At 44.6% G+C, this 25,310-nt stretch overlaps 1 protein-coding gene across 1 annotated transcript in view; it reads right to left on the reverse strand.

The window, feature by feature from the left end:
• Nucleotides 1–7,347: 7,347 nt before the first annotated feature.
• Nucleotides 7,348–25,310, reverse strand: part of LOC310648260 (serine/threonine-protein kinase tousled-like 2) — a 294,352-nt gene continuing 276,389 nt past the window's right edge. Inside the window, exons 18-21 of the mRNA XM_083376011.1 lie at nt 23,186–23,324; nt 13,468–13,579; nt 8,301–8,408; nt 7,348–7,768 (exon numbers count right to left, since the gene is read on the reverse strand). Of these exons, the coding sequence (XP_083232137.1) occupies nt 7,595–7,768; nt 8,301–8,408; nt 13,468–13,579; nt 23,186–23,324 (533 nt within the window). The 3' untranslated portion in view covers nt 7,348–7,594. The remainder of the gene's footprint in view (nt 7,769–8,300; nt 8,409–13,467; nt 13,580–23,185; nt 23,325–25,310) is intronic.

The following is a 25,310-nucleotide window of genomic DNA, read 5'->3' on the forward strand; positions in this document are numbered from 1 at the left end:
TTACAGGAACCTGGACTCAGGTTGGTCTATATCAACGCCAGGTCCGTGGTGAACAAGGCTCCCCTCATACAGGAACTTATTGAGGAGGAGAACGTGGACCTGGCTTGCATCACGGAGACCTGGTTGGGCCAAGAGGGGGGTGTACCCCTCTCGGAATTATGCCCACCAGGTTTCCGGGTGCTTCACCAGCCGCGGGCCCAGTGCAGGGGCGGGGGGGTGGCGGTTATTATTAGGGAGAGTTTGTCCGCGAGTGGCCACTGTCCCTCAGATAGGCGGGTGTGAGTCTCTCCTCTTGAAGTGGGGTCCTGGAGTTCAGTTGGGCCTACTGATCACGTACCTGTCTCCCAGCTGCGTGTCATCGGTCCTGCCCAAGCTTCTCGACGTCTTGTCCGGGTTGGCAATTGAGTTACCCAGGTTTATAGTTCTGGGGGATTTCAATCTGCCTTCCGTGGATGAGGCATCTGAGTTGGCCCAGGAGTTCATGGCTTCCATGATGGCCATGGACCTGACTCAAATAATTCAGGACCTGACCCATAATGGAGGGCACACACTCGACCTGGTTTTTATCTCTGGGCAGTGGATTAATGATCAGGGTAGGGAGGATTTAATCATCCAACCCGTCATGGTCCAATCATTTTCTTCTCTGGCTAGACTTTCAGTACGCCACCCCCTGCCGCTGGGAGGCGGAACCGACCAGGTGGTTCCGCCCCAGGCGCCTGATGGACCCTGAAAGGTTCCAGACGGAGCTTGGGACATTTCCTGCTTCCCTTGCCCACGACTCTGCTGAGGCCCTAGTAGAAGCCTGGGAGAGGGCGGCTGCTGAGGCCTTGGATTGAGTTGTGCCTTTGCGGCCTCTAACCCAGTGCAGACCCCGGGTGGCCCCCCTGGTTTACCGAGGAGCTCCGGGAGATGAAGCGCTGGAAAAGATGCCTAGAGAGCTGTTGGAGGTCCAGCGGATCCGAATCTGATCGAACACAGCTAAGAACTTATCTTAAGTCTTACCTAGTGGCGATGGAAGCGGCAAAGCGTGTCTACTTTTCCGTCTCACTGCGTCTGCAGATAGCCGCCCTGTTTAGAGTGACCCACTCACTGTTTAACCAGGGACTGAGGGATGACCCCTTGCAGGGTAGGGCTGAGGAATTTGTACAGTATCTGCAGGACAAAATCGCTCAGATCCAGACTGGCTTGGACTCCGACTGGGCGAAATCCGGCGGAATGGAGAGGGCAGGTCTTGATCATACCATTTGGGGTGAGTTTGACCCTGTGACTCTGGATGATGTGGACAGGATCATGCATAAACTGAGCACTACAACTTGTTTACTGGAGCCATGTCCCTCCTGGTTGGTTTCGGCTGCCTGGGAGGTGACAGGGGGCTGGCTCCAGGCAGTTGTCAACGCTTCTTTGATGGAGGGTGTCTTCCCCTCCGCCTTAAAAGAGGCGGTGGTGAGGGTCCTCCTCAAGAGGCCTGCTCTGGACCTAGCCTTGTTGAATAACTACCATCCTGTCTCCAACCTTTGCTTTGTAGTGAAGGTTTTTGAGTGTGGTGGTGTGTCAGCTCCCGCAATTCCTGGATGAAGCGGACTATCTGGACCCATACCAGTCCGGTTTCAGACCCGGCTACAGCACGGAAACGGCATTGGTCGCACTGGTGGATGATCTCTGGTGGGCCCGGGACAGGGGCTGTTACTCTGTCCTGGTCCTACTTGACCTCTCAGCGGGTTTTGATACCATTGACCATGGTATCCTGTTGCGACGGCTCGAGGGGTTGGGAGTGGGAGGCACCGTTTTACGGTGGTTCTACTCTTACCTCTCAGACCGTTCGCAGTTTGTATTGGCAGGGGGACAGAGATCTACCCCGAGGCCCCTCACTTGTGGGGTGCCTCAAGGGTCGGTTCTCTCCCCCCTCCTGTTTAACATCTACATGAAGCCGCTGGGTGAGATCATCCGTGGCTTTGGGGTGAGGTATCACCAATATGCGGATGATACCCAGTTGTTCATCTCCACCCCGAGCCAACCCAGTGATGCCCTTGACGTGATGTCCCGGTGCCTGGAGGAGGTGCGGGTCTGGATGGGAAGGAACAGGCTCAGGCTGAACCCCTCCAAGACCGAGTGGCTGTGGATATCGGCATCTCGTACTGTCCAACAGGTTCCTTCTCTTTTGATGGGGGGGAGGTATTGCCCCCCTCAGAAAGGGCTCGCAACTTGGGTGTCCTCCTGGATTCACGGCTCAACTTGGATGATCATCTAACAGCCGTGACCAGGGTGGCCTTTGCACAGGTTCGCCTGGTGCGCCAGTTGCGCCCCTTTTTGGACCGAGATGCCCTATGCACGGTTACCCACGCCCTCGTCACTTCTCGCCTGGATTACTGCAATGCTCTTTACATGGGGCTGCCCTTGAAGAGCACCTGGAGGCTTCAACTGGTGCAAAATGCGGCCGCGTGGGTGCTTATGGGAGTATCTCGGTACTCCCATGTTACACCACTCCTGCGCAAGCTGCATTGGCTTCCGGTTACCCTCCGAGTGCGATTCAAGGTGCTGATAATAACCTTTAAAGCCCTACATGGCTTAGGCCCGGGGTACTTGCGAGACCACTTGCTGCCATTGTCAACCTCCCATCGCCCGGTTCGCTCCCACAGAGTTGGCCTCCTCAGGGTGCCATCGGCCAGGCAATGCCAGCTGGTGACCCCCAGGGGGAGAGCCTTCTGTGTGGGCGTGCCAACCCTCTGGAATGAACTACCCCCGGAGCTGCGGACAGCCCCTGACCTTCGGTCCTTCCGCCGTGATCTGAAGACCTGGTTGTTCCAACAAGCGGGCCTGGACTGACTACGGTTTTAAATTAGGCTTTTTACTGGGTTAAATTGTCTTGTATTTATTGCATCTATTGTTTAATTCTTTTTTAAAAAAATTTACTTTATGTTTTTTAATTTTTATGGTTGTGAGCTGCCCTGAATCCTCAGGGAGAAGGGCGGCATATAAATTTAATCAAATCAAATCAAATCAAATGTGTCACCTAATGACCCCATCCCTGCTCTCCTGAATGAAACATAAAATAAGCATGCGGGTCATTAAGTGCATTGTGGGGTGCCTCCTGGGTGGGGGAGGCCATTTGAGGCCTAGTACAGGCCCAGGCCCACCTGCCCTGGCCCTCCCAAGGCCTCCCCCACCCCAAAGACACCCAATGTTCCACTTCCCATGCCTTGGGTCCCAGCAGGCCTTTTCCCTCTCCCACCAGGTACTCCCAGAACTTAGGCCTGATTCCCATCTCACCAGGCCAAACACCCTTCTCCTCACGTACCTTTTGAAGAGCGCTGAGGCCTTCCAGAGTGCTGGAATCATTTGTTTCTTTGCACAGCCATATGGCATGGTTTCGAAAGCAGCCAACATTTTGTCCCGGCCACAAAATGGCAGCCGCAGATGGGTTGCCACTGCACAGTCCAGGGATAAACTACTTTGTTCTGCTGCCTTAATAAGGTCTGCAGTAGCATTGGGAAGCTTCTGGAACACTGTGAAGACCTCTCTAAGGCAGAAAAATTAAGCAGTTTGTCTGGTGGCCACCATTTTGTTCCCACCCACAAATGGGTGGACAAAATGGCAGCTGCATTTGGATCGCCGCTGTGCAGTCCAGGGACACAGGACCTGCCCTCCTTCTACAATATAGCTTCGGAAAGTAAGTTTGGGGCATAATGGGCATGTTAAGGAGGAGGCCCAAGCACTGAAGGTTTCCGGCAGGGTGGGATGGGGGAAAAGAGGCAGGAGGGCTCTGCAGCGACCCTGTGGTGGGTCATAAGAGCGAATGACCACAGGGCTGCTGCAGCCATTATAACTTTGAAATGGGGTCATATGTATCTTATGTTGTAATTTCAAACGTTCTTTAAATTGCCTGATGTACCTTGAGGATTACCTGTATTTAAGGGAGGATGGCACTTCATTTCTGTCCACATTGGTTTATTCATTTTTACAACTGACTTATTAATCTATCAGGTCTTCCTGTTCTTATTAGTGAAGGGCAACTACATCTTTTTCAAATAGTATTTTTTATGGAATCCAATAAATATTTGCTTATATTATTTCATCAAGACTAGTGAGTGCCTTATATACAGTAGCCCCTCAAGTTTGTTTGTTTATGTTTATGTTTTATTTAATTTATATACCGCCCTTCTCCCTGGGGACTCAGGGCGGTTCACAGGGCATATAAATAAAAATACAATACTATACAAAAGTTAAAACAAAGATTAAATCAGTGCCCAATTAAAAAACAATAATACAATCTAAAATGACAATTTAAAACCCAACTCCCCCATCAGGCCAGACCGGCCAATTCAAACAAATGGGTCTTCAGACCACGACGGAAAGTTCGGAGGTCCGATGCCGTCCGGAGCTCCACCGGCAGTTGGTTCCACAAAGCCGGGGCACCCACAGAGAAGGCTCTCCCCCTGGGGGCCGCCAGTCGGCATTCCCTGACCGGAGGCACCCTGAGGAGGCCCTCTCTGTGGGAACGCACAGGGCGGAGGGGAGTTGAAGCCGGCAGCAGGTGGTCCCCGAGGTACCCCGGACCCCGGATTTTCATGCCTCACATTAATAGCAAACCTTAAAGATAAAACCAGGCAACTGACGATACAGTATTTCATTTTTTAAAACTTGTTTAATATCTATATTTTTGTCTGTTGGGCAAAGCCAAAACAGTCTGGCCTAGTTTCAAGTTACAAATTCATATACCTTTTCCCTTTCAATAAAATGAACAGTGTGGCAATAAAAAGGTTTGGATACCTGAAATAAAACCCAGCTCAGCAACAGCTTTTTTTAAAAAAAGTCACAGTCTGTATTTCTCATCCAGAGTGATTTAGCCTGCTTTAGTGATGAACTCTATGAAAAGGTTAGATGCTTCTGCTCAGGTACAACTAATGAAGATCAAAATATCTGACAGGCTATGGGTGAGCGGAAGGTGAGGGGAAGTCAAGCTGTGATTTTAAAAAATTAAAGCTATGATTTAAAAAAAAATAAAAAGATTCTTTTTAAAAGCAAAAATAAGTACTGCAAGTCTCATTTGGGATAGGAATTTCTACTAATGATGAATAAACAATTAAATGATAGTGTGAAATGCAGATTTCTATCTATCCAAAGTAAAGATTTAAACAGGGAAACAAAAGGCTACAATGTTAGACCTGAGCACTGATGTCGACAATCTTTCATGTCTTGGATTCAGCTATGGAAAAATAAAACAAACCCTAACCAAAATGGATGAGGTAAGGGGTCAACCATTACTGTCCAAACAAGCTGAAAGGAGTCATATCTTGTCATGGTAGCAGTGATTCTGCCTATGTATTTTGCCATTTAATGTAAGCTGCATTTTGCTGAAAGAACTATGAGTAACCCTGGCACAGATGACCCCTGAAAGAAACAGTGTGAGTTGGTTTCTTTTAAGACAAGAAAGGAAATTGAAGGCTGGGAGGAGGGGAGAAGAAAAAAAATCATTTCACTTTTTTATGTTTTCAGAAGTAACAACTTTTATAGGGAGAAATGGGTGCAAAGGATGTAGTTCACCTGAATTCTAGATAATCCTGGAGACAACCTACTTTTGTCTCCAGTAAATGTTGCTTAGGTATCAGCTGTTTCTCTAGAACAGGGGTGTCAAACTCGCAACGTCATCTGACGTGTTGTGACATATCTTGACTTTTTTTCCATTGCCGGCAATGGGGTAGGCACAGTTTCACTATGATGCATCCGGCCCACAGGCTGGCAGTTTGACACCCCTGCTCTAGAAGAAGAACTGTGATTGAGAGTGAAAGGAAAAAGGAAGACACAGTCCCTCCAAAGCTTTGACAACAGATTAATTCACACTGATGAGAACCTCCCACGTTGAAGGTAGTGACCGCATCTGTTTGGGGGAGATCTTTTGAAAAAAGACACTGTGAGCCTTCTTATAATATCTTCAGTTGTGATGGAGACATACTGCATTTACTCATTCTTTGTGCAGGCTCATTTACAGCAATTCTCTTTAAGTATGAGGATCAACTTCTGGGCAAATGGTGTATGCACTGTGGTGCTTCAGAAGGAAGGGTGGGGAGCCCAGATGCACCTAACAACTAGGTCTTAATCACCTGACCCACAACTGTAGCCAAAGAAGACCTCATACTAGTTTACATACAAAGTCTTTATTTGCAACTTTGCTTTCTCTTCCCAATTCCCTTGACTTACAAAATATTTGACCCCCTTCATCTTACCAGACTGCTTCTATTTGTGCTATTACCCATACATTGGAAGTTAAGGGAGGACTGAGAATCATCAGCTGTAAATGAAGAGCTGAGGTCTGTGCCAGGGTCAGGATCATACTTAATACTGCTTAAATAATTTCCAGCAAACATCCTTTCAGCTATTTGCAGGAGTAGCATTTTGCCACAAGTTTCAAGCAACTGGATTCTTCTTTGGTTTTTAAGGCTTTTCTTAGAAGATGAAAAACTTAAAATGTATTTAAAAACACTTCTTAACTGATAGAAGAAAATTAAACACAAGATAGAAGATTAGAAAAGTCTGCCTCTTTTAGATACAGTTCCTTCAAGATGTAAAGGCAGCAAATGCATCCAAAACAGTGCAGAAAGCAAATATGAAAAATTAGGAAGGATAGGAGAGCTGAACTATGGCTAAAGGGTTTTTGCTAGAGCCAACATCTGTGTGGATGCTAAAGAGAACACAATTTTCTAACGGAAACACCAATGAAAGGATCAAAGAACTACATGAGTATTTTTTTTAAAAAAACAGAGAAACTCAACATTTATTCAAAGGGGGGGCGGAGAGCCAACAACCATCATGTTCCTGATGAAATAGTAGCTTTCCTGGGATGCTGAGTAGGGAGAGAAATCTATGCTCACAGTTTTAATGTAATCTCTGCATTGCATTCCTTTCTCATAGATTATGAAGTCACTCTAAGGAAAAATGGCTACCACACTGACTTGCCTTGTATTCAGAAAACAATTAAAACTGTTACTAAAGTTGAATGTATTTGGGATAGCATGCTAATGCTGCTGCTGTCAATAGGTTGTAGAGAGCACAAGAATCCTATGCCAACCTCCAGTGGAACCTCACAGTATTGACCTACTGTATGTGATTTCTTCCCCATCTTTCCAATGAGATGTTGTCTTAAAAAATCATACTTTTAAATATTGACAGTGGACTATGTTCAGCCTCTTTACCCTGCTGCCAAGTCCACAATTCTCCATAGTTAAGTGTGTGCACCCTGCATCATGGAACCACACTCAGAGTCCATAGTGTTTGGAAGTTCATGTTACATGGAACCATCTTTTCCCCTTCACTGCCCAGACCAGTTATTGCCTTTGCAGTCTCTTAAGCTTGGGACCAACCAGTCACTCCCTGTCCACTTAGCTTAAGTTGCCATAAATCCTTGCCAAGAATCGATGATGCCTTGCTCTACAGATGGGACAAGAATGCAAGAGAAAAACAAAGAACCTGATCCTAGTTTCTTGAAGCCGTTTTGTGGACTCCTTGCCAATCCCAAGGCAGCATCTCAAAACATGTCTGACTCACTAGGTTTCCTTTTGCAGTTCCAGTTATGTATATATTTTGGGCCTATTGTGCCTGCTCAGTTTGAAGAGCTATTATTAGAAGATCCAGAAGTTGAGGCAACAGCAGATCCAGCTGGGCTGCTGGTTGATACAGACTTGCGGATGTGAGGAAGCAAGTAGGGGTCACATGTCAATTGTTGGACATCTATCCGATCTTCCTTCCTATATGCCAGGCAGCGCCTAATAAATGCCTAAAAGATAATGAAAGACACGGAGAAAACAGGCACCAGAAATCAAAAATAGTACTCTCCCCATTTTTTAAAGGCAAAAAGCTAGCCCCCCCCTTTAAAGGCAAGAAATTATCCATACTAGCAGAAACAAATCAAGTTTTTAAATGTTAACAGAGTATTACAGCAAATTAAACTTGGAGAAAAACCTTCCTAGGCAGTATGAAATTTGGCTCAAGTAGATTTTTCCAGGTCATGTTTTCGTTTCTGATATAGGAATTCCTCTTAAAAATCCAACTGAAAGGCAGCTATGACTCCTCCCTACTTTTATTACTCTATTATCTATTTTAAAGAACCTATCTCCAGTGAAGAGAGATAGGTAGATAATAGGATTATGGAGTGCAAAAACATTTTCCCCTCTGATTTAGAAGTAGGTGATAAGCAAATCAAGTGGTGAATATGCTCAAACATTCAATGCTCTTCCAGTAGTAGAATTAAACAAACCCCTAAGCATGGACTGATCCTATTCCTGTGTATCAAATATAACCCTTTTTACCTTTGCTTCTGGTGTTACCACTGGCTTAGGAGGAAACTGCACTTCTGTAGCTTTAAGGATGGTGTTTTCCTGCAGAATATCTTGCTGAGATTGGTTGTGACCAAAGGGCTGCAAAGAAAGAGAAAAACCCATCAAATAATAATAATAATAATAATAATAATAATAATAATAATAATAATAATAATAATAATAATAATAACAACAACAACCAGCAATAATAATAATAATAGTTGGGAGGGACCTTGGAGGTCATCTAGTCCAACCCCCTTCTCAAGCAGGAAACTCTATACCATTTCAGACAAATGGTTGTCCAGTCTCTTCTTAGAAACTTCCAGTGTTGGAGCATTCACAGCTTCTGGAGGCAGGTTGTTCCACTGATTAATTGTTCTAACTGTCACAAAATTTCTCCTTAGTTCTAGGTTGCTTCTCTCTTTGGTTTGCAAGGAAGGGCTGCAATGATGATTAAAGAGCTAGAAACAGAGCTAGAAACTCAAGAATCTGAGGGAGCTAGATATTTAGCTCTGAGAAAAGATGAACAAGAAGGGATAAGAGAGCATTCTACCTGACTGAAAAGGGATCATACAGAAGGCTATTCACTATTGTCCCAGTCATGGAATAATGGTCTCGTTGTTATACTGTAAGATAGCTCAATGGTAGGAACATTATTTAATGGTAAGAGCAGTTCAATAGTGGAACCAATTAACTAGAGAAATTGTGGCTCTAAAATTGTGTCTAAGCAAAGGCTGGGAAATATTTGTGAGGAATGCTTTATCTGGATTTGTTCATTGAGAGTGAATTGCATTTGATGTGTGAAACAACTGCCAGCTGTGATTATTAATTAAATTCCAAGTATACTCTTCAGAAATCCCCTCATTTTCCTGTATATATATATCACCTTTCCTTTCCCAAGTTTCATCTAACATTCCTATATGAGTTAGACAGCAAACCAAGATTTTAATAAATATAACATTTCAGGTTCATGAATAAAATTAATGACTGAAGTCTTCAAGACATTCACATTGTTGGTTAACCATGTTTAATATATAATGTAGATATGTCAATGTTAAGATATGGTCATATACCTTGGCCAATGGTTCTCAATGGAAGGTGATACAATAAAGGAAATTGAATGGCATGTTAAATGTGGTTGGCAGGCATTTGGCAAGCTAAGGATAATTTTCAAGAACAACCTCCCCCTATTCCTGAAAAGTTTTCAATCAGTGTGTGCTATCTGTTCTAACATATGCCAGTGAAACATGGACAATAACCTCACAATCGATACAAAAGCTATGAGTGGCTCAAAAAGCCATGGAAAGATGCATGCTTGGCATTACAAGACAAGATAGAAAGACCTGTACACTGATTAGAGAACAAATGAAAGTATACAATATCATCAAATGAGTAAAAGAATTGAAATGGAAATGGACTGGTCACATGTAGCAAGAAAAACTGATGGCAGGTGGACCAAGGCAGTCATAGAATGGATCCCACTTGATAAAAAGCATCCACAAAAGAGACCTAAAACAAGATGGATCGACAACATCAGCAAGTATTGCAGGGCCAATTGACAAAAGAAAGCTCAGGACCATATTGGTTGGAAACATGCGGAAGAGGCCTTCATCCTGCAGTGGATAGACAATGGCTAAGATGATGATGGTGATGATGTCAATTTTAACCATTGAAGTGTCAATTGTCAATGCTGCTAACATCGAATGTTCTTGCTTGACAAGAGATGAAGAAGTAGCTATTTCATATGTTAAACTTGTGTATTGCTTTAAGAGATAGGGTTAAGGCTGGGAGGAGGAAGATTGTGCCTCAAGGCCATATGACATTAAAGAAGATAAGAACTTGGCGGGTTGTCTAATGGAAGGGAACTGATTCTTTAAATTAATTGGAGAATATGATTAATGACAAAATTAGAAAGGTGGAGAATTGTGTTTAATATATTGTGCAAGGGGGCAGAGATTTCAGATTCCAGCTTCCTTCGTGCAAGCATTTGCCAGTGTATTAGGCTAAATAAAGGACTTTTAAGGTAAACAATGCCTCAGAGTCACTTGAAAAGCCCATACATTGGAAACGTGATATCAATGTTATTATGCATTGTTGTTTCCTGCTGGGAGTCCTTGGCAATATACAAATTTGATAAATTCAGAAGATTTGCTATATAAACACTGGCACTTTTAACAGATTCTACTTGCACAAACTGAAGTTATGTCAACTGGATAGGATATGTGCTTTAAAACATCAAATGGAAGTTAACTTCAAAAGGATTTTTAGGAACCCATAGTTCATGAAAGGGACGCAGTAGCTCAGTGGGTTAGGACGCTGAGCTTGTCGATCAGAAGGTCGGCAGTTTGGCGGGTCGAATCCTGAGTGCCGCGTAGCAGTGAGCGCCTGTTACTCGTCCCAGCTTCTGCCAACCTAGCAGTTCGAAAGCACGTAAAAATGCAAGTAGAAAAATAGGGACCACTACGGTGGGAAGGTAACAGCGTTCCGTGCACCTTTGGCGTCTAGTCATGCCGGCCACATGACCACGGAGACGTCCTCGGACAAGCGCTGGCTCTTCGGCCTTGAAACGGAGATGAGCACCGGCCCCTAGAGTCGGAAACAACTAGCACACATGTGCGGGGGAACCTTTACCTTTACCTTTACTAGTTCATGAAAGCTTATGCCTTTTAATAAAATTTCTTAGTTGTAAAAGGTGTTACCACACTTCTCCTAATTTTAGGAACCTGACAGATAAAATTACTCAGATTTGCTCTCAGCTGGAGTCCAAGCATGGTGCAATTCCATTAGAGATGCCCAGCAAATGGACTTACCCTATTATCTGGGAGTAGTTTGAACCTGTTAGACCTGAGGAAGTGGATAGTGTCCTCGAGGCTGTCAGCGCAACCACTTGCTTATTAGACCCCTGCTCCTCATGGTTAGTCAAAGCTTCCAGGACAGTAATTTCTGGGTGGGTGCATGCAGTGATTAATACATCACTGCAGGAGGGGGTGTTCCCAGCACCCTTTAAGAAGGGTGTGGTCTGCCCCCTCCTTAAGAAGCCATCATTAGATCCCACCCTGCTGAACCATTTTCATCCAGTCTCTCACCTTCCCTTTTTAGGGAAGGTGGTAGAAAAAGTGGTTGTGTTACAGCTCCAGAGGCTCTTGGATGAAACGGATTATCTAGACACCTTTCAGTCAGGTTTCATGCCTGGTTATGGGACAAAAATGGCATTGGTCACACTTGTCTATGATCTCTGGCCAGAGAGGGATGTGGGTAATGCACCCATCCTCACCTTTCTTGACCTCTTGGTGGCTTTCAATACCATTGACCACAGTATCCTTTGGACCACCTGAGGGATTTGGGACTGGGTGGCGCAGTGTTGCCCTGGTTCAGTTCCTTTCTCTGCGGCTGGTTTCAATCAGTGTTGATAGTGGGTGAGAGATCCAGCCCACAACTGCTCCTTTGTGGGGCACCGCAGGGCTTGGTACTCTCTCCGCTCCTTTTTAACATCTACATGAAACCACTGGGTGAGATCATCCAAAACCATAGAATGAGATATCATCAATACACTGATGATACTCAGCTTTACATCACCATCCTTAGCAATCCAAGTGATGTTGTAGCTGCCCTTTCGTGGTGCCTGGATTCTGTGGGGACCTGGATGGGGAACAACAGGTTTCAGCTGAACCATGGTAAGATGGAGTGGCTGTGCTTATGTGGACCCTTGGGATCCAGAGGTTTATCATATTTAGTTCTGGATGGGGTTGCACTACTTGCAATGTTACGTGACGTATCATGACTTTTTTTGCCATCGCCGGGAATGGGGTGGATGCGGTTTTTCTATGATGCATCCGGCCACAGGCAGGCAGTTTGACACCCCGGTCCTAGAGTCAGGGCTCCTGCTTGAAGAGGAGGTGGCAGTTGTAGCTAGGAGGTCCTTTGCTCAACTTCAAGTTGTGTGCCAGTTATGCCCTTTCATGGATAGGGAGGCTCTCTACTTGGTCATTCATGCCCTGGTCATTTCTCGATTGGATTATTACAACACGCTCTACATGGGGATACCCTTGAAGAGTATTTGGAAGGTACAATTGGTACAGAATGTGTCACCATGGACAGTTCTAGAGGCCCCTAGGGTGGTGCATGTAACACCACTGTTACATAAGCTACACTGGCTGCTGATCTGCTTCTGGGTACAGTTCAAAATGTTGGTTATTACCTTTAAAGTCCTTTATGGCATAGGTCCAGGGTATCTGAGGAACTGTCTTGCCCCAATGGAATTGGCCAGCCCCAGTCGTTCTGGCAGAAGGGGGCTACTGCTGACCCCATTAGCCAAGGAATTTCAGCTGGTGGGGGGTCTAGGAGATGAGCCTTTTCTCCCACGGTCCCCGCCCTTTGGAACATCTTGCTGCCAGAGGTGAGATCCTCCCCTATCCTCTTGGCCTTCAGAAAGAGCCTTAAAACCTGATGGAGAAGTTGAAGGCTGGAGGTGGTTGGTGCAATGACACAGAAGGCACCACTGCTGCTCCACTCCGAACCCATGGTCTTTTAGTCGGTACTTAATCTTTTGTAATTTTATTCTGTTTTTATATTTATACAAGTAGTCCTCGAATTTCTGTTGTTAAGCAAGACATTTGTTAAGTGAGTTTTCCCCATTTTATGACATTTCTTGCCACAGTTGTTAAGTGAATCACTGAAGTTCTTAAGTTAGCAACCCGGTTGTTAAGTGAATGTGACTTCCCCATTGACTTTGCTTGTCACACGATCACAAAAGGCGATCATGACATGACCCCGGGACACAGCAATCGTCATAAATATGAACCAGTTTCCAAGCATCTGAATTTTGATCACATGACCATGGGGATGCTGCAAAGGTTGTAACTGTGAAAAATGGTCATAAGTCACTTTATTCAGTGCCATTGTAACTTTGAACAGTCACTAAATGAACTGTTGTAAGTCGAGGACTACCTGTAATTGTTTTTATAGCTCTGTGTTTTATTACATTGTAAGCCGCCCAGATTCACTTTGAACCGTGAGATGGGTAGCATATAAATTTAATAAAGAAAATAAAGAAAATAATAAAATAACTGTAACTGTATGCATATAAGACTTAGGTTCAAGATGACTTAATATTTCTTGCAGCAGCTTAGTTGCCCTTCCACAGTAGATTAATTCTTACCTTTCTGCCATAAAGACACTGGTAGAAAATTACTCCTACTGACCAAACGTCAACTTTATTTGAAATCTTTGGAGGCTCTTTCCCAACCACAAAACATTCAGGGGGCAGATACCTGAGGAACAGAGAGCAATAGCTACATTTATTTTAAATGCTGATTATTTTTCACCATTAACCATTTATGTCACAGAACATATTTCAACTAAGGACTATTACTGAATTTCCGTGTTAAAATTAAAACATTTTTATTTTGCTTATCAGGCCATGTTCTGGTTCTATATGGCATAGATAGACAGTCCCAAACACTAGTTGTTTGAAACGAACACTATAAATTTCCATTAACTTTTTTGTTGTTGCAAAAATAGTAGCACAATACCTAGTTGCTTTTAACTTGCTTCTTTGATTTAAAATTGAATAAAGTGGCATTTTGTTACAGCTTTGAGCAAATTATTACAATTTAGTGTGTGCAAAACTACTCTGAAACAATGAAAATTTTCAAGCATAGGAAATCAGCTGGCTTTATTAATGTATGCCCAGTTATTGGAATAATCATATAACATTATTTGTTACTGCCAAATTTCCCTGTACTACATTGTGTATAAACATTGTGTATTTTATGCCACACCTTTGTATTTTCAACCTCTTCTGACATAATTATGGACTCCTAAAAGAGTGTCCTTAGCACCTGTTTTACATTAATGGATCTGCATTTTCTGGAGAGTTATCCGAATTCTTTAATCAGGGCTAACACTGCAATTTGGGTGATAAAGGAGGGGGAGGGAGCTCCTTCATCTTCAGTTGAAAACTGAGCAGTTGTTCTCAAACATGCTTATAATTTGTTGGCTTACAAGGAAAGGGGACTGAAACTTCAATGTGCATAGGGAAAAAAAAACGTATCTCAAGCAGTCTTTACACAGCCCAGATCTTGCAGTATGCTTACTTGTTCAGGTCAGGCAAAAGATAATAATAATAATAATAATAATAATAATAATAATAATAATAATAATAATAATAATAATAATAATAATAACAACAACAACAACAACAACAACAACAAGTTGGAAGGGACCTTGGAGGTCATCTAGTGCAGACATGTCAAACACAAGGCCCGGGGGCCGGATCCGGCCCGCGAAGTGGTTTCATGTGGCCCGCGAAGCCATCCTGGAAACAGTGAGGGAATGGCCCCCATTGCCTTGGCCCTGGCCCAGAGACCCTCCTTCTGCCAGAGACCCTCAGATCTGTCCCACTCCTGCCCAGGCCCCCATAGGCACCCTTGATGCGAACGATGTAGAGCTGGCCATGCCCACCCAGTAGGCCATATGCACTCTAGCCACGCCCACCCAGTAGGCCACGCCCACCCTGGCCATACCCACCCGGCCCCTTGAGGGCAACCGCAATGCTGATGCGGCCCTCAATGAAATTGAGTTTGACACCCCTGATCTAGTGCAACCCCCTGCTCAGGCAGGAAACCCTATACCATTTCAGGCAAATGGCTGTCCAGTCTCTTCTTAAAAACCTCCAGTGTTGGAGCATTCACCACCTTTGGAGGCAGGTTGTTCCACTGGTTAATTGTTCTAACTGTTAGGAGGTTTCTCCTTAGTTCTAGGTTGCTTCTCTCCTTGACTAGTTTCCATCCGTTGCTTCTTGTCCTGCTTTCAGGTGCTTTGGAGAATAGCTTGACTCCCTCTTCTTTGTGGTAGCCCCTGAGATATTGGAACACTGCTATCATGTCACCCCTCACCCTTCTCTTCATTAAACTACACATACCCAATTCCAGCAACCGTTCCCTATATGTTTTAGCCTCCAGCCCCCTAATCATCTTTGTTGCTCTTCTCTGTACCCTTTCTAGAGTCTCGACATCTTTTTTACATCGTGGTGACCAAAACTGGATGCAGTATTCCAGGTGTGGCCTTACCAAAGCATTGTAAAGTGGTATTAGTACTTCACTTGATCTTGATTCTATCCCTCTGTTAATGCAGCCTAGCACTGTGTTGGCTTTTTTGGCAGCTGCAGCACACTGCTGGCTCATATTGAAGTGATTGTCTACTAAGACTCCGAGATCCCTCTCACAGTTACTATTGAGCAAGGTACCGCCTATACTATACCTATGCATTTGATTTTTCCTGCCTAAATGTAGAACCTTACTTTTTCACCATTGAATTTCATTTTGTTAGATAGTGCCCAGTGTTCGAGTCTGTCCAGATCCTTCTGTATCTTAAGCCTATCTTCTGGAGTATTGGCTATTCCTGCCAGCTTGGTGTCGTCTGCAAATTTGATGAGTTCCCCATCTATCCCCTCATCCAAATCATTAATGAAGATATTGAAGAGCACTGGGCCCAGAACAGAGCTACACTACACACTTCCCTCCATGTAGATGCGGTTCCATTGAGGACCACACGCTGAGTACGGCCTGTCAGCCAGCTACGAATCCATCTGGTGGTAATGCTATCTAACCCACATTTTTCTATCTTATCAAGTAGTAGGTTGTGATCTACTTTATCAAATGCCTTACTGAAGTCTAAGCTCAGCTCGGCGGATGCCTTAGTGGAAGCCTGGGAAAGGGCAGCCACTGAGGCACTTGACCGGGTTGTACCCTTGCGGCCCCTGACCCGGCGCAGATCCCGGCGAGCTCCATGGTTCTCTGCGGAGCTCCGGGAGATGAAGCGTCGGAAACGGGGCCTAGAGAGCTGTTGGAGGTCCAGCCGATCCGAACCCGACCGGTTGCGGTTAAGAACCTATATTAGGTCTTATCTCGCAGCGATGAGGGTGGCGAGGTGTAATTACTTCTCCACCCTCATCGCGTCCGCAGATAATCGCCCGGCCGCCCTGTTTAGGGTGACTCGCTCACTTCTTAATCAGGAGGTGAGGGAGGATCCCTTGCAGGGTCGTGCCGAGGAATTTAGTCATCATCTGTCGGATAAAATCGCTCGGATTCGGACCGGTTTGGACTCCAACTGGGCAGAGTCTGGCGATCAGGACACGGGCGGTCTTGTCAATGTTACCTGGGAAGAGTTTGATTCTGTGACCCCTGATGAAGTGGACAGGATTATGGGGAGGCTGAGCTCCTCCACATGTTTGTTGGACCCGTGCCCTTCCTGGCTGGTTTATGCAGCTAGGGAGAGGACACGAGGCTGGCTCCAGGCGGTTATATCTGCTTCCTGTCGGGCCTCGGAAGCCTGACACACGAAGGGGGCCCCCTCCACCCCCCCGGCACACCCTGCTTCCCTCCCACCGACCTCACCCGGTTCCAGTGCGGCCCGGAAAGGCCGGAGGCCCGCGCCGCTCCTCCCGCCGCATCCGGACGCGCCGCGGCTGCTGTCTTCACCCGGCGGCGCGCCGTCACACGGCTCCCCGGCTTGGAAGGCTCCGGGAACCGCGCCGCCTCTTCTGACGCTTCCGGACGCGCCGCAGCTGCAGGCCTCGCCCGGCGGCGCGTCTGCGCGCGGCTCCCCGGCTCGGATGGCTCCGGGGCCCGCGCCGCCTCTCCTGATGCTTCCGGACGCGCCGCGGCTGCTGACCTCGCCCGGCGGCGCGTCTGCGCGCAGCTCCCCGGCTCGGACGGCTCCGGGACCCCACGCCGCGGCTTCTGCTGCCTCCGGACGCGCCGCGGCTGCTGTGCTCGACCGGCGGCATGTTTGCACAAGGTTCTCCGGCCTGCGGCCTGCCCGGTGGAGGCCCGAGCCGGCTCAGCGTCTCTGCGGCCTGGGAGGTTTCGAGAGCTGCGGCCCCGCGGTGGACTGCGCCAGACTCCGACGCCATGCCTGCGCAGGACTGTAGGGCAACGCCGTTAGGGGATGGGTCCCCCCCCCTACGGTGACCGGGTGGCTGGGGCCTACGAGCATGGACGATGACAGGGGGGTTCAGGGGTGGGCGCAGCAGGGAGTGGGTGAGGGGAAAGGGCACGGTGGTGGCGACACGTTGGAGGGGGCTTACCTGACTGAGCGACGGGCGAAAGGCCTTGTAGGGGAGGGGTGGGGAAGTTATAGGGAGTGGGAGGGCGGAGGCATGTTTGGGTGGAGTTTGGGTGGGGTTGTTGGGTGTGTATATAGCAGCGTTGGTTGCAGGTAGCAGCCAACGCTGGCTTTGTTTCTTGTTGCGGCTGTTGCTCTGAAGAATAAAGTGCTTCTAGACTGCAGCAGAAGTCTCTCGTTCCTGTGTTCGGCACCTGCCCTGCTTGTTGCAGGACGAGTTTTGACACTTCCTTGAGTGAGGGTTATTTCCCCACCGTCTTGAAGGAGGCGGTGGTGAGACCTCTCCTCAAGAAGCCTGCCTTGGACCCAGCTGTCTTGAACAACTTTCGTCCAGTCTCCAACCTTCGCTTTCTTGCGAAGGTTGTCGAGAGTGTGGTGGCGCATCAGCTCCCTCTAGTCCTGGATGAAGCGGATTATTTGGACCCCTACCAATCGGGTTTCAGGCCTGGGTACAGCACGGAGACGGCATTGGTCGCTCTGGTGAATGATCTCTGGAGGGCTCGGGATAGGGGATATTCCTCTGTCCTAGTCCTATTAGACTTCTCGGCGGCTTTCGATACCATCGACCATGGTATCTTGCTGCGGCGTCTCAGGGGATTGGGAGTGGGAGGCACAGTTCTTCAGTGGTTCTCCTCCTATCTCCTGGGACGCTCGCAGTCGGTGTTGGCAGGGGGGCAGAGATCGGCCCCTAGGTCTCTCGTTTGTGGAGTTCCTCAGGGGTCGGTTCTCTCGCCTCTCCTGTTCAACATCTACATGAAACCGCGGGGTGAGATCATTCATGGTTTTGGAGTTGGGTATCATCAATATGCCGATGATACCCAACTTTTCTTTTCGACCCCAAACCACCCCAGTGATGCCCTCGCTGTGATGTCCTGTTGCCTGGAGGCAGTTCAGGTCTGGATGGGGAGGAACAGACTTCAACTCAACCCTGACAAGACTGAGTGGCTGTACATTCCGGCATCCCGGGACATTCAAAATGTTCCATCTCTTTCTATGGGGGGTGAGCTGTTACCCCCTGTGGATAGGGCCCGCAACTTGGGAGTCCTCCTAGATTCACGGCTTACCCTGGAAGATCATATAGTGGCCGTGACTAGGGGGGCTTTTGCCCAGGTTCGCCTGGTGCGCCAGTTGCGGCCCTATCTGGACCGGGATGCCCTGTGTACGGTCACTCATGCGCTCGTGACCTCTCGCCTTGACTACTGTAATGCTCTCTACATGGGGCTTCCCTTGAAGACCACTCGGAGGCTCCAACTGGTACAGAATGCGGCCGCGAGAGTTGTCTTGGGAGTTTCCCGGTACTCCCATGTTACACCTTTGCTCCGCGAGCTGCATTGGCTACCAGTTGTCTTCCGGGTGAGGTTCAAGGTCTTGGTTATGATCTTTAAGTCCTTACATGGCATGGGTCCGGGTTACCTCAGGGACCATCTGCTGCCGGCGTCAACTTCCCTCCGCCCAGTACGTGCCCACAGAGAGGGCCTCCTCAGGGTGCCTCCGGTCAGGGAATGCCGACTGGTGGCCCCCAGGGGGAGGGCCTTCTCTGTGGGCGCTCCGGCATTATGGAACCAACTGCCGGTGGAGCTCCGGATGACATCAGACCTCCGAACCTTCCGTCACGGCCTGAAGACCCATTTATTTGAATTAGCTGGTCTGGCCTGATGGGGGATTATGGGTTTTAAACTGGTGTTTTTAGTATTGTATTATTGTTTTTTAACTGGGCATTGGTTTAATTTTCTTTTAACTTTTGTATCGTTATTTATATATGCCCTGTAAACCGCCCTGAGTCCCTAGGGAGAAGGGCGGTATACAAATCAAATAAAACATAAACATAAAACATAAGTAAATTATATCTACAGCATTCCTCTGGTCCACTAGTTTTGTCACTTGGTCAAAGAATGTAATAAGATTTGTCTGGCATGATCTGTTTTTGACAAACCCATGTTGACTTTTAGTGATGACTTTGTTTGCATCAAGGTGTTCGCTGATTTGTTGTTTGATTATCTTTTCCAGAATCTTCCCAGGTATTGAGGTCAGGCTGATAGGTCTGTAGTTTCCTGGATCTATTTTTTCCCTTTTTTGAAGATGGGAACTACATCAGCTCTTTTCCAGTCCTCTGGTAGTTCCCCAGTGCTCCAGGATCTTTGAAAAATATAGTTCAGTGGTTCTGAGATCACGTCTGCCAGTTCCTTGAGAACCTTGGGGTGTAATCCATCTGGTCCTGGTGATTTGAACTCGTCTAGGCTGGACAGGTGCTCACTTACCATTTTCTTGCCTATCTTAACTTGCGTTTCTATTCTGTTTTTTATGGCACTGGTTTGGGTAGGTTGGACTGTTTTTTCCCTTTGTGTAAAGACAGATGCAAAAAACGAATTAAATAGTTCTGCTTTCTCCCTATTGTGTGTCACCTTCTTGCCACTTTCCCCCACTAATGGACCAATCATTTCCTTAACTTTTTTCTTGTTTTTTTATATGTTGAAAGAAGCATTTTTTGTTATTTTTGACTTTGGTCGCAAGCCTTAGTTCATTTTGAGCCTTAGCTTTCCTCACTTCATCTTTGCAGGCACGGGCTATTTGCTGATATTCTGACTTAGTTATGTGCCCCTCTTTCCAATTCTTATACTTGTCCTTTTTATCTTTCAATTTATCAGAGAGTTCTTTATGCAGCCATGCTGGTTTCTTTTGAGAGCTGTTATTTTTCTTCTTTGTTGGTATTGTACTAGACTGGGCCTTTATTATCTCACTTTTCAAAATTTCCCAAGCTTCTTGAGTTGTTTTCCCCTTTAGGATTCTTATCCATTGAATTCTTCCCATGGTCTCTCTAAGTTTATTGAAATTAGCTCTTTTAAAGTCCAAGACTCTAGTTTGGCTGTGTTCTATTGCTTGTGCCTCCAGAATGTTGAATTGCAATATTGCATGATCACTTCCCCCCAAAGTTCCTGTGGCTTCGACACCTTCTATCATTTCATCTCTGTTTGTGAGAATTAAATCCAATATGGCTAATCCCCTAGTTCCCTTCTATACTTTTTGGGAGAGAAAGTTGTCTGCTAGGTTTGACAGGAATCTGTTTGATCTTCCACTTGGTGCAGAGTTTGTCTCCCAGTTGATATCAGGGTAATTAAAGTCCCCCATTACTATTGTGATGTGCTTCTTACATACCTTAGTTAGCTGACTAGCAAAAAGTTCATCTATTTCCTCTGCTTGGTTGGGCGGCCTATAATATACACCTATGGCAATGTCATTTTCCCCCTTTTATATTGACCCAAACGCTTTCAAGTTTACAGTTTTCGTCATTGTTGTGCTCTATTTCTGTAGAGATAAAGTTATTTCTTATATATAGAGCAACTCCTCCTCCTCTTTTGTTCAGTCTGTTTCTTTTAAATAGTTTAAATCCCTCTAGCTGTGTGTTCCATTGGTAGGTTTTGTCCCACCATGTTTCTGTAATGGCAACAATATCATATCTGCCCTCATTTACCTGAATTTCTAGTTCACCCTGCTTACTGTTCATACTCTGTGCATTAGTGTATAGACATTTGAGTCCTTTATGACTGACCCTGTGTTTACTTGCTGCATAACTTGTGTGGTGCCTGGCTTCCCCTATTTTCTTAGATTGCCGGGGACAGTGATGTTCTGTATCAATTAACTCACTATCCCCATTATTTAGTTTAAATGTTCCTCCAAAAAAGCTGTGATTTTATTGCCAAGTAACTCAGTCCCTTTCTTGGATGGATGCAGACCATCTCTTTTATACATTTGTTCATTGGACCAGCTACAGACATCATGACTAATATAACCAAAGCCTTCTCCTTTACACCACTCCTTTAGCCACATATTAAATTCTGCTATACGCTGGCCTTTTCCATTTTGCTCCTTATACACTGGTAACACCTCTGAAAAAGTAAGCCTACAGCCTATTCTGCTAAGTTCCTGCCCCAAGCTCTGGAAATCATTCTGCACAGAGAGTACATCTTTTTGGGACAGATCATTAGTGCCAAGATGTACAATAGCCTCCACATCACAGTCCTTGCTGGCATTCTTGATTATTTTAGAAATACGCTTCTTGTCCCTACTGGCAGTAGCACCTGGAAGACACCTGACCTCTTTCAAAACCTCTGTGTCCTTTCCTAAATTTACATCCCTTATAATTGAATCACCAACCAGAAGGTGGCTTCTCTTTTTGGATGCCTTTCTGTTCTTGCATGACTGGTGTGTAATACCAGATTCACACTTCTCCCTGTCGAAAGCAAGTTTTTCATCTTGGACCACGATCCCCTGCTTATTTGAGTTATTATCAAGTAAAGGTATCCTTTACCTGTCTCCTTAATGTCCTTATTAATTTATTTATTTTATTTATTTTAATTCCATTTATATCCCGCCCTTCTCCGAAGACTCAGGGCGGCTTACAAGCTTAGCAGTAGCCTTCATTCTATGTATATGCCTGCTTATTAGGGCTTTCACACACACCCCAAGCGGCATTATTACAAAGTCAGCTTATTGCCCCCAACAATCTGGGTCCTCATTTTACCTACCTCGGAAGGATGGAAGGCTGAGTCAACCTTGAGCCTGGTGGGATGCGAACCTGCACTAATTGCAGGCAGCTGGTGTTACTTAAGGAGGCATTAGCCCACTGCTCCACCAAGGTCAGAAAGGGCACTGTATCTGTTGTGCAGGGAAACAGCGAAAGCTTTGGGTTTATGGTTCACAGATCTCACCCTGCCAGATCCCACGGTTGTCCACACTGCCCTTCTCCTGCAGGATCTTTGTGGTAGAGGGGGCTGATAGCACAGAGGCTCAATAGGGTAGAAGGGCTGAACTGGACACCTAATTTCTGCCTGAAGAGCACAGATTACAGACCCTAGATCATCTACCTTGTATTTCAGGTAAGCTACCATCAGTAGAGCACTGCTGATCTGGTCTTTTCTTGTGAAGTAGATGCTGTACCAGTGGTTACCTATAATGTGCACCTCATTACCCAGTTTAGGATTCTCAGAGAAGGTGCCCTTCAGAAGTGGTGCACTACAATCATTCTGGTATGTGACAGCTGCAGTCGAATGTGTGTAGAAAGTGGACAATATGTTCTGAACTTGAAATGGAAGTTATGAGTGTAATAGGCTATACTGATTCTCCTACCTACTAGCTATCCTAGAGGAAAAATATTCAAGACTTTTTAAATTATTTTTTAAAATTAATTTCCATAGGAGTAATACACAGAAATAAGTATGTCTTTTGCAATTTTTTTTACTTAAAATATTCTCAGGATAATTTTTCTGTTGTCTGCGATATCTATACTTTGGTAACGAGGCAAGAGATGGCCCTTCTCACATATCCAAATGAGTATTTGTAACCAGGAATCATTAAGAAGGACTCTGCTATAGATTGTACAAGGAAGGTCCCTTAGATATTTGTGTGCATCTCATCTTTTCAAAGAATATTTTCAATAGGTCAGACCAGTAAATGAGTAGGGAAAATAAAGGATGTGCAAAACTCACTTATTTAGGGATAGAATGTTCTGAGGTTCTCTAGAATGTACTGTTCCTGAATTGTTTTACACATCCCTAAGAGGCACCTAGTTTCCTCTGAAAAGAATGATCATGATATACTCTGTTGAATTTATTGTCTTCACTATTACTCCCACTTTACAAAAAAATCTCCTTTCGGCAAAATGTATGTCTTTTCTGTTTTTCCTCAAGTTTTAATGACAGGTACCCTTAGAATATTATGGAATGTGCAAGACAAAAAGTAGATTATATACCCACCAGTATGTACCAGCCCCTTGTGATGTCAGCTCCATGCCATCAACTGAATTGTAACTGTCATCATCCATGATTTTCGAAAGGCCGAAGTCAGTGATTTTAATTTCGCCACATGCAGTACCGTTTACCAAGAGGATGTTTCCTAGGGGAGGAAAAAAAAACTTGGAAGTTGAAGATGCCTATTACTGTAGGTAGGAGGGTGGATAGATTATCAAAACAATTCTTTTCAACTAATGTGGCACCCTGCTGTATAAACCTAAAAGATAAAAATATCACTGGCTTCTTTTACAAAGTTTAATGTAGTTATGTTTCCTCAGGTCCAAGAGAAACTCTCCTTAGATGTAGTGTCACGGCACAAAACAATAGGTGAAGGGAGGTGGTACTGTAAATAATAATATTTAACAGCAAAAAATGCTAATAAAATCTCACATTTGCTTTATATGGATGATCTGAAGCTTTATGGAAAATCAAAAATTATAAATATCTTATGAAAGCAGACCTACCGAAGGTTTCAGAAGAATTTCAAAATATATTAAATAAAGATATAACAGTTCAGGAAATTATGGAAGCTATTAAAAAACAAAAAAGTAATAAAACACCTGGCCCTGATGGACTACCGTCTGAAATATATAAAGACCTCCAATAACTTTTGGTCCCAACACTATTGGATTTATTTAATGAGGTACTAAACACAGCAAAAATTCCAAACTCATGGAAAGAAGCAATCATCTCACTAATCCCTAAAGAAAACTCTGATTTGACCTGTATTAAAAATTATAGACCCATTTCTTTACTGAACACAGATTACAAGATTTTCACGACTATAATGGCAGAAAGATTAAAAAAATATTTAGCGGAATTTATTCATACTGACCAAAACGGCTTCTTGCCTAAAAGACAAATTAGACATAACGTCAGGATCATACTAGACATCTTAGAATACTATGAATTTCATAGCGAAAAACAAGTGGCATTAATTTTTGTCAATGCTCAGAAAGACTTTGATAATGTCAAATGGAATTTTATGTTGACTCAACTCAAACAGATGGAATTCGGAGAAAAAATTATAAATATGTTTAAAGCAATCTATTCCAAGCAAGAGGCAAAAGTAATCATAAACGGAGAATTAACAAATAGCATTCAAATACAAAAAGGTACGAGACAAGGCTGTCCACTATCTCCTTTATTATTCATTCTTTCTTTAGAAGTGCTCACAAGAATAATCTGAAAAGATAAGATGATTAAAGGATTAGAAATCAGAAAAGAGATATTTAAACTACAAGCTTATGCGGATGATTTAGTTTTAATTCTGGAAGACCCTTTAGAATCTGGAACAAGATTATTACAGGTGCTGGAAAATTATGGAGATGTTGCGGGATTAAAAATTAACAAAGAAAAAACTAAAATGCTCGTTAAAAATATGTCCAACTTACATGAGACTGAGTTAGTAGAAAAAATTGACATCCAGACATCTAAAAGAGTAAAGTATTTGGGGATCCAACTATCAGCAAGATGTACTACACTTAAAAGAGAAAATTATGATAAATTAATGGACCAAATTATAGTACACCTAGATAGATGGAAAAACTTGCAGCTCTCTTTTATGGGAAGAATAGCGACAATCAAGATGAATATACTGCCCAAATAACTCTTTTTATTCCAATGTGTACCAATTAAATTAGGCAAGGATTGTTTTGAAATTTTAAATAGAGTTACATCTAAATTTATCTGGCAAGGTAAAAAACCGAGAATCAAGTTAAAATTATTACAGGATGCAAAGGAAAGAGGAGGGCTCGGCCTCCCAGATTGGGAAAAATATTATCAAGTAGCAATAGCGGTATGGATAAAGGATTGGATACATTTAAGGAATAGAAGACTACTAGCATTAGAAGGTCATGACATGCAAATTGGGTGGCATGCTATAATGTGGGATGGAAAATATAGGGCTCATCAGTATTTTCAGAATCATCATATTAGACGGGCATTATTAGATGTGTGGATAAAAATTAAAAAAAAATAATTATATAAAAATTCCCAATTGGCTATCTATATTAGAGATTTTTATGCACCCTAAATTTATAAATCTAGGAAGTGTAGTTACATATAAAGATCTTTTAGATGAAAATGG

The sequence above is a fragment of the Vipera ursinii genome, assembly GCF_947247035.1.
Source record: "Vipera ursinii genome assembly, chromosome: W".
In the NCBI taxonomy this organism is placed as follows: Eukaryota; Metazoa; Chordata; class Lepidosauria; order Squamata; family Viperidae; genus Vipera; species Vipera ursinii.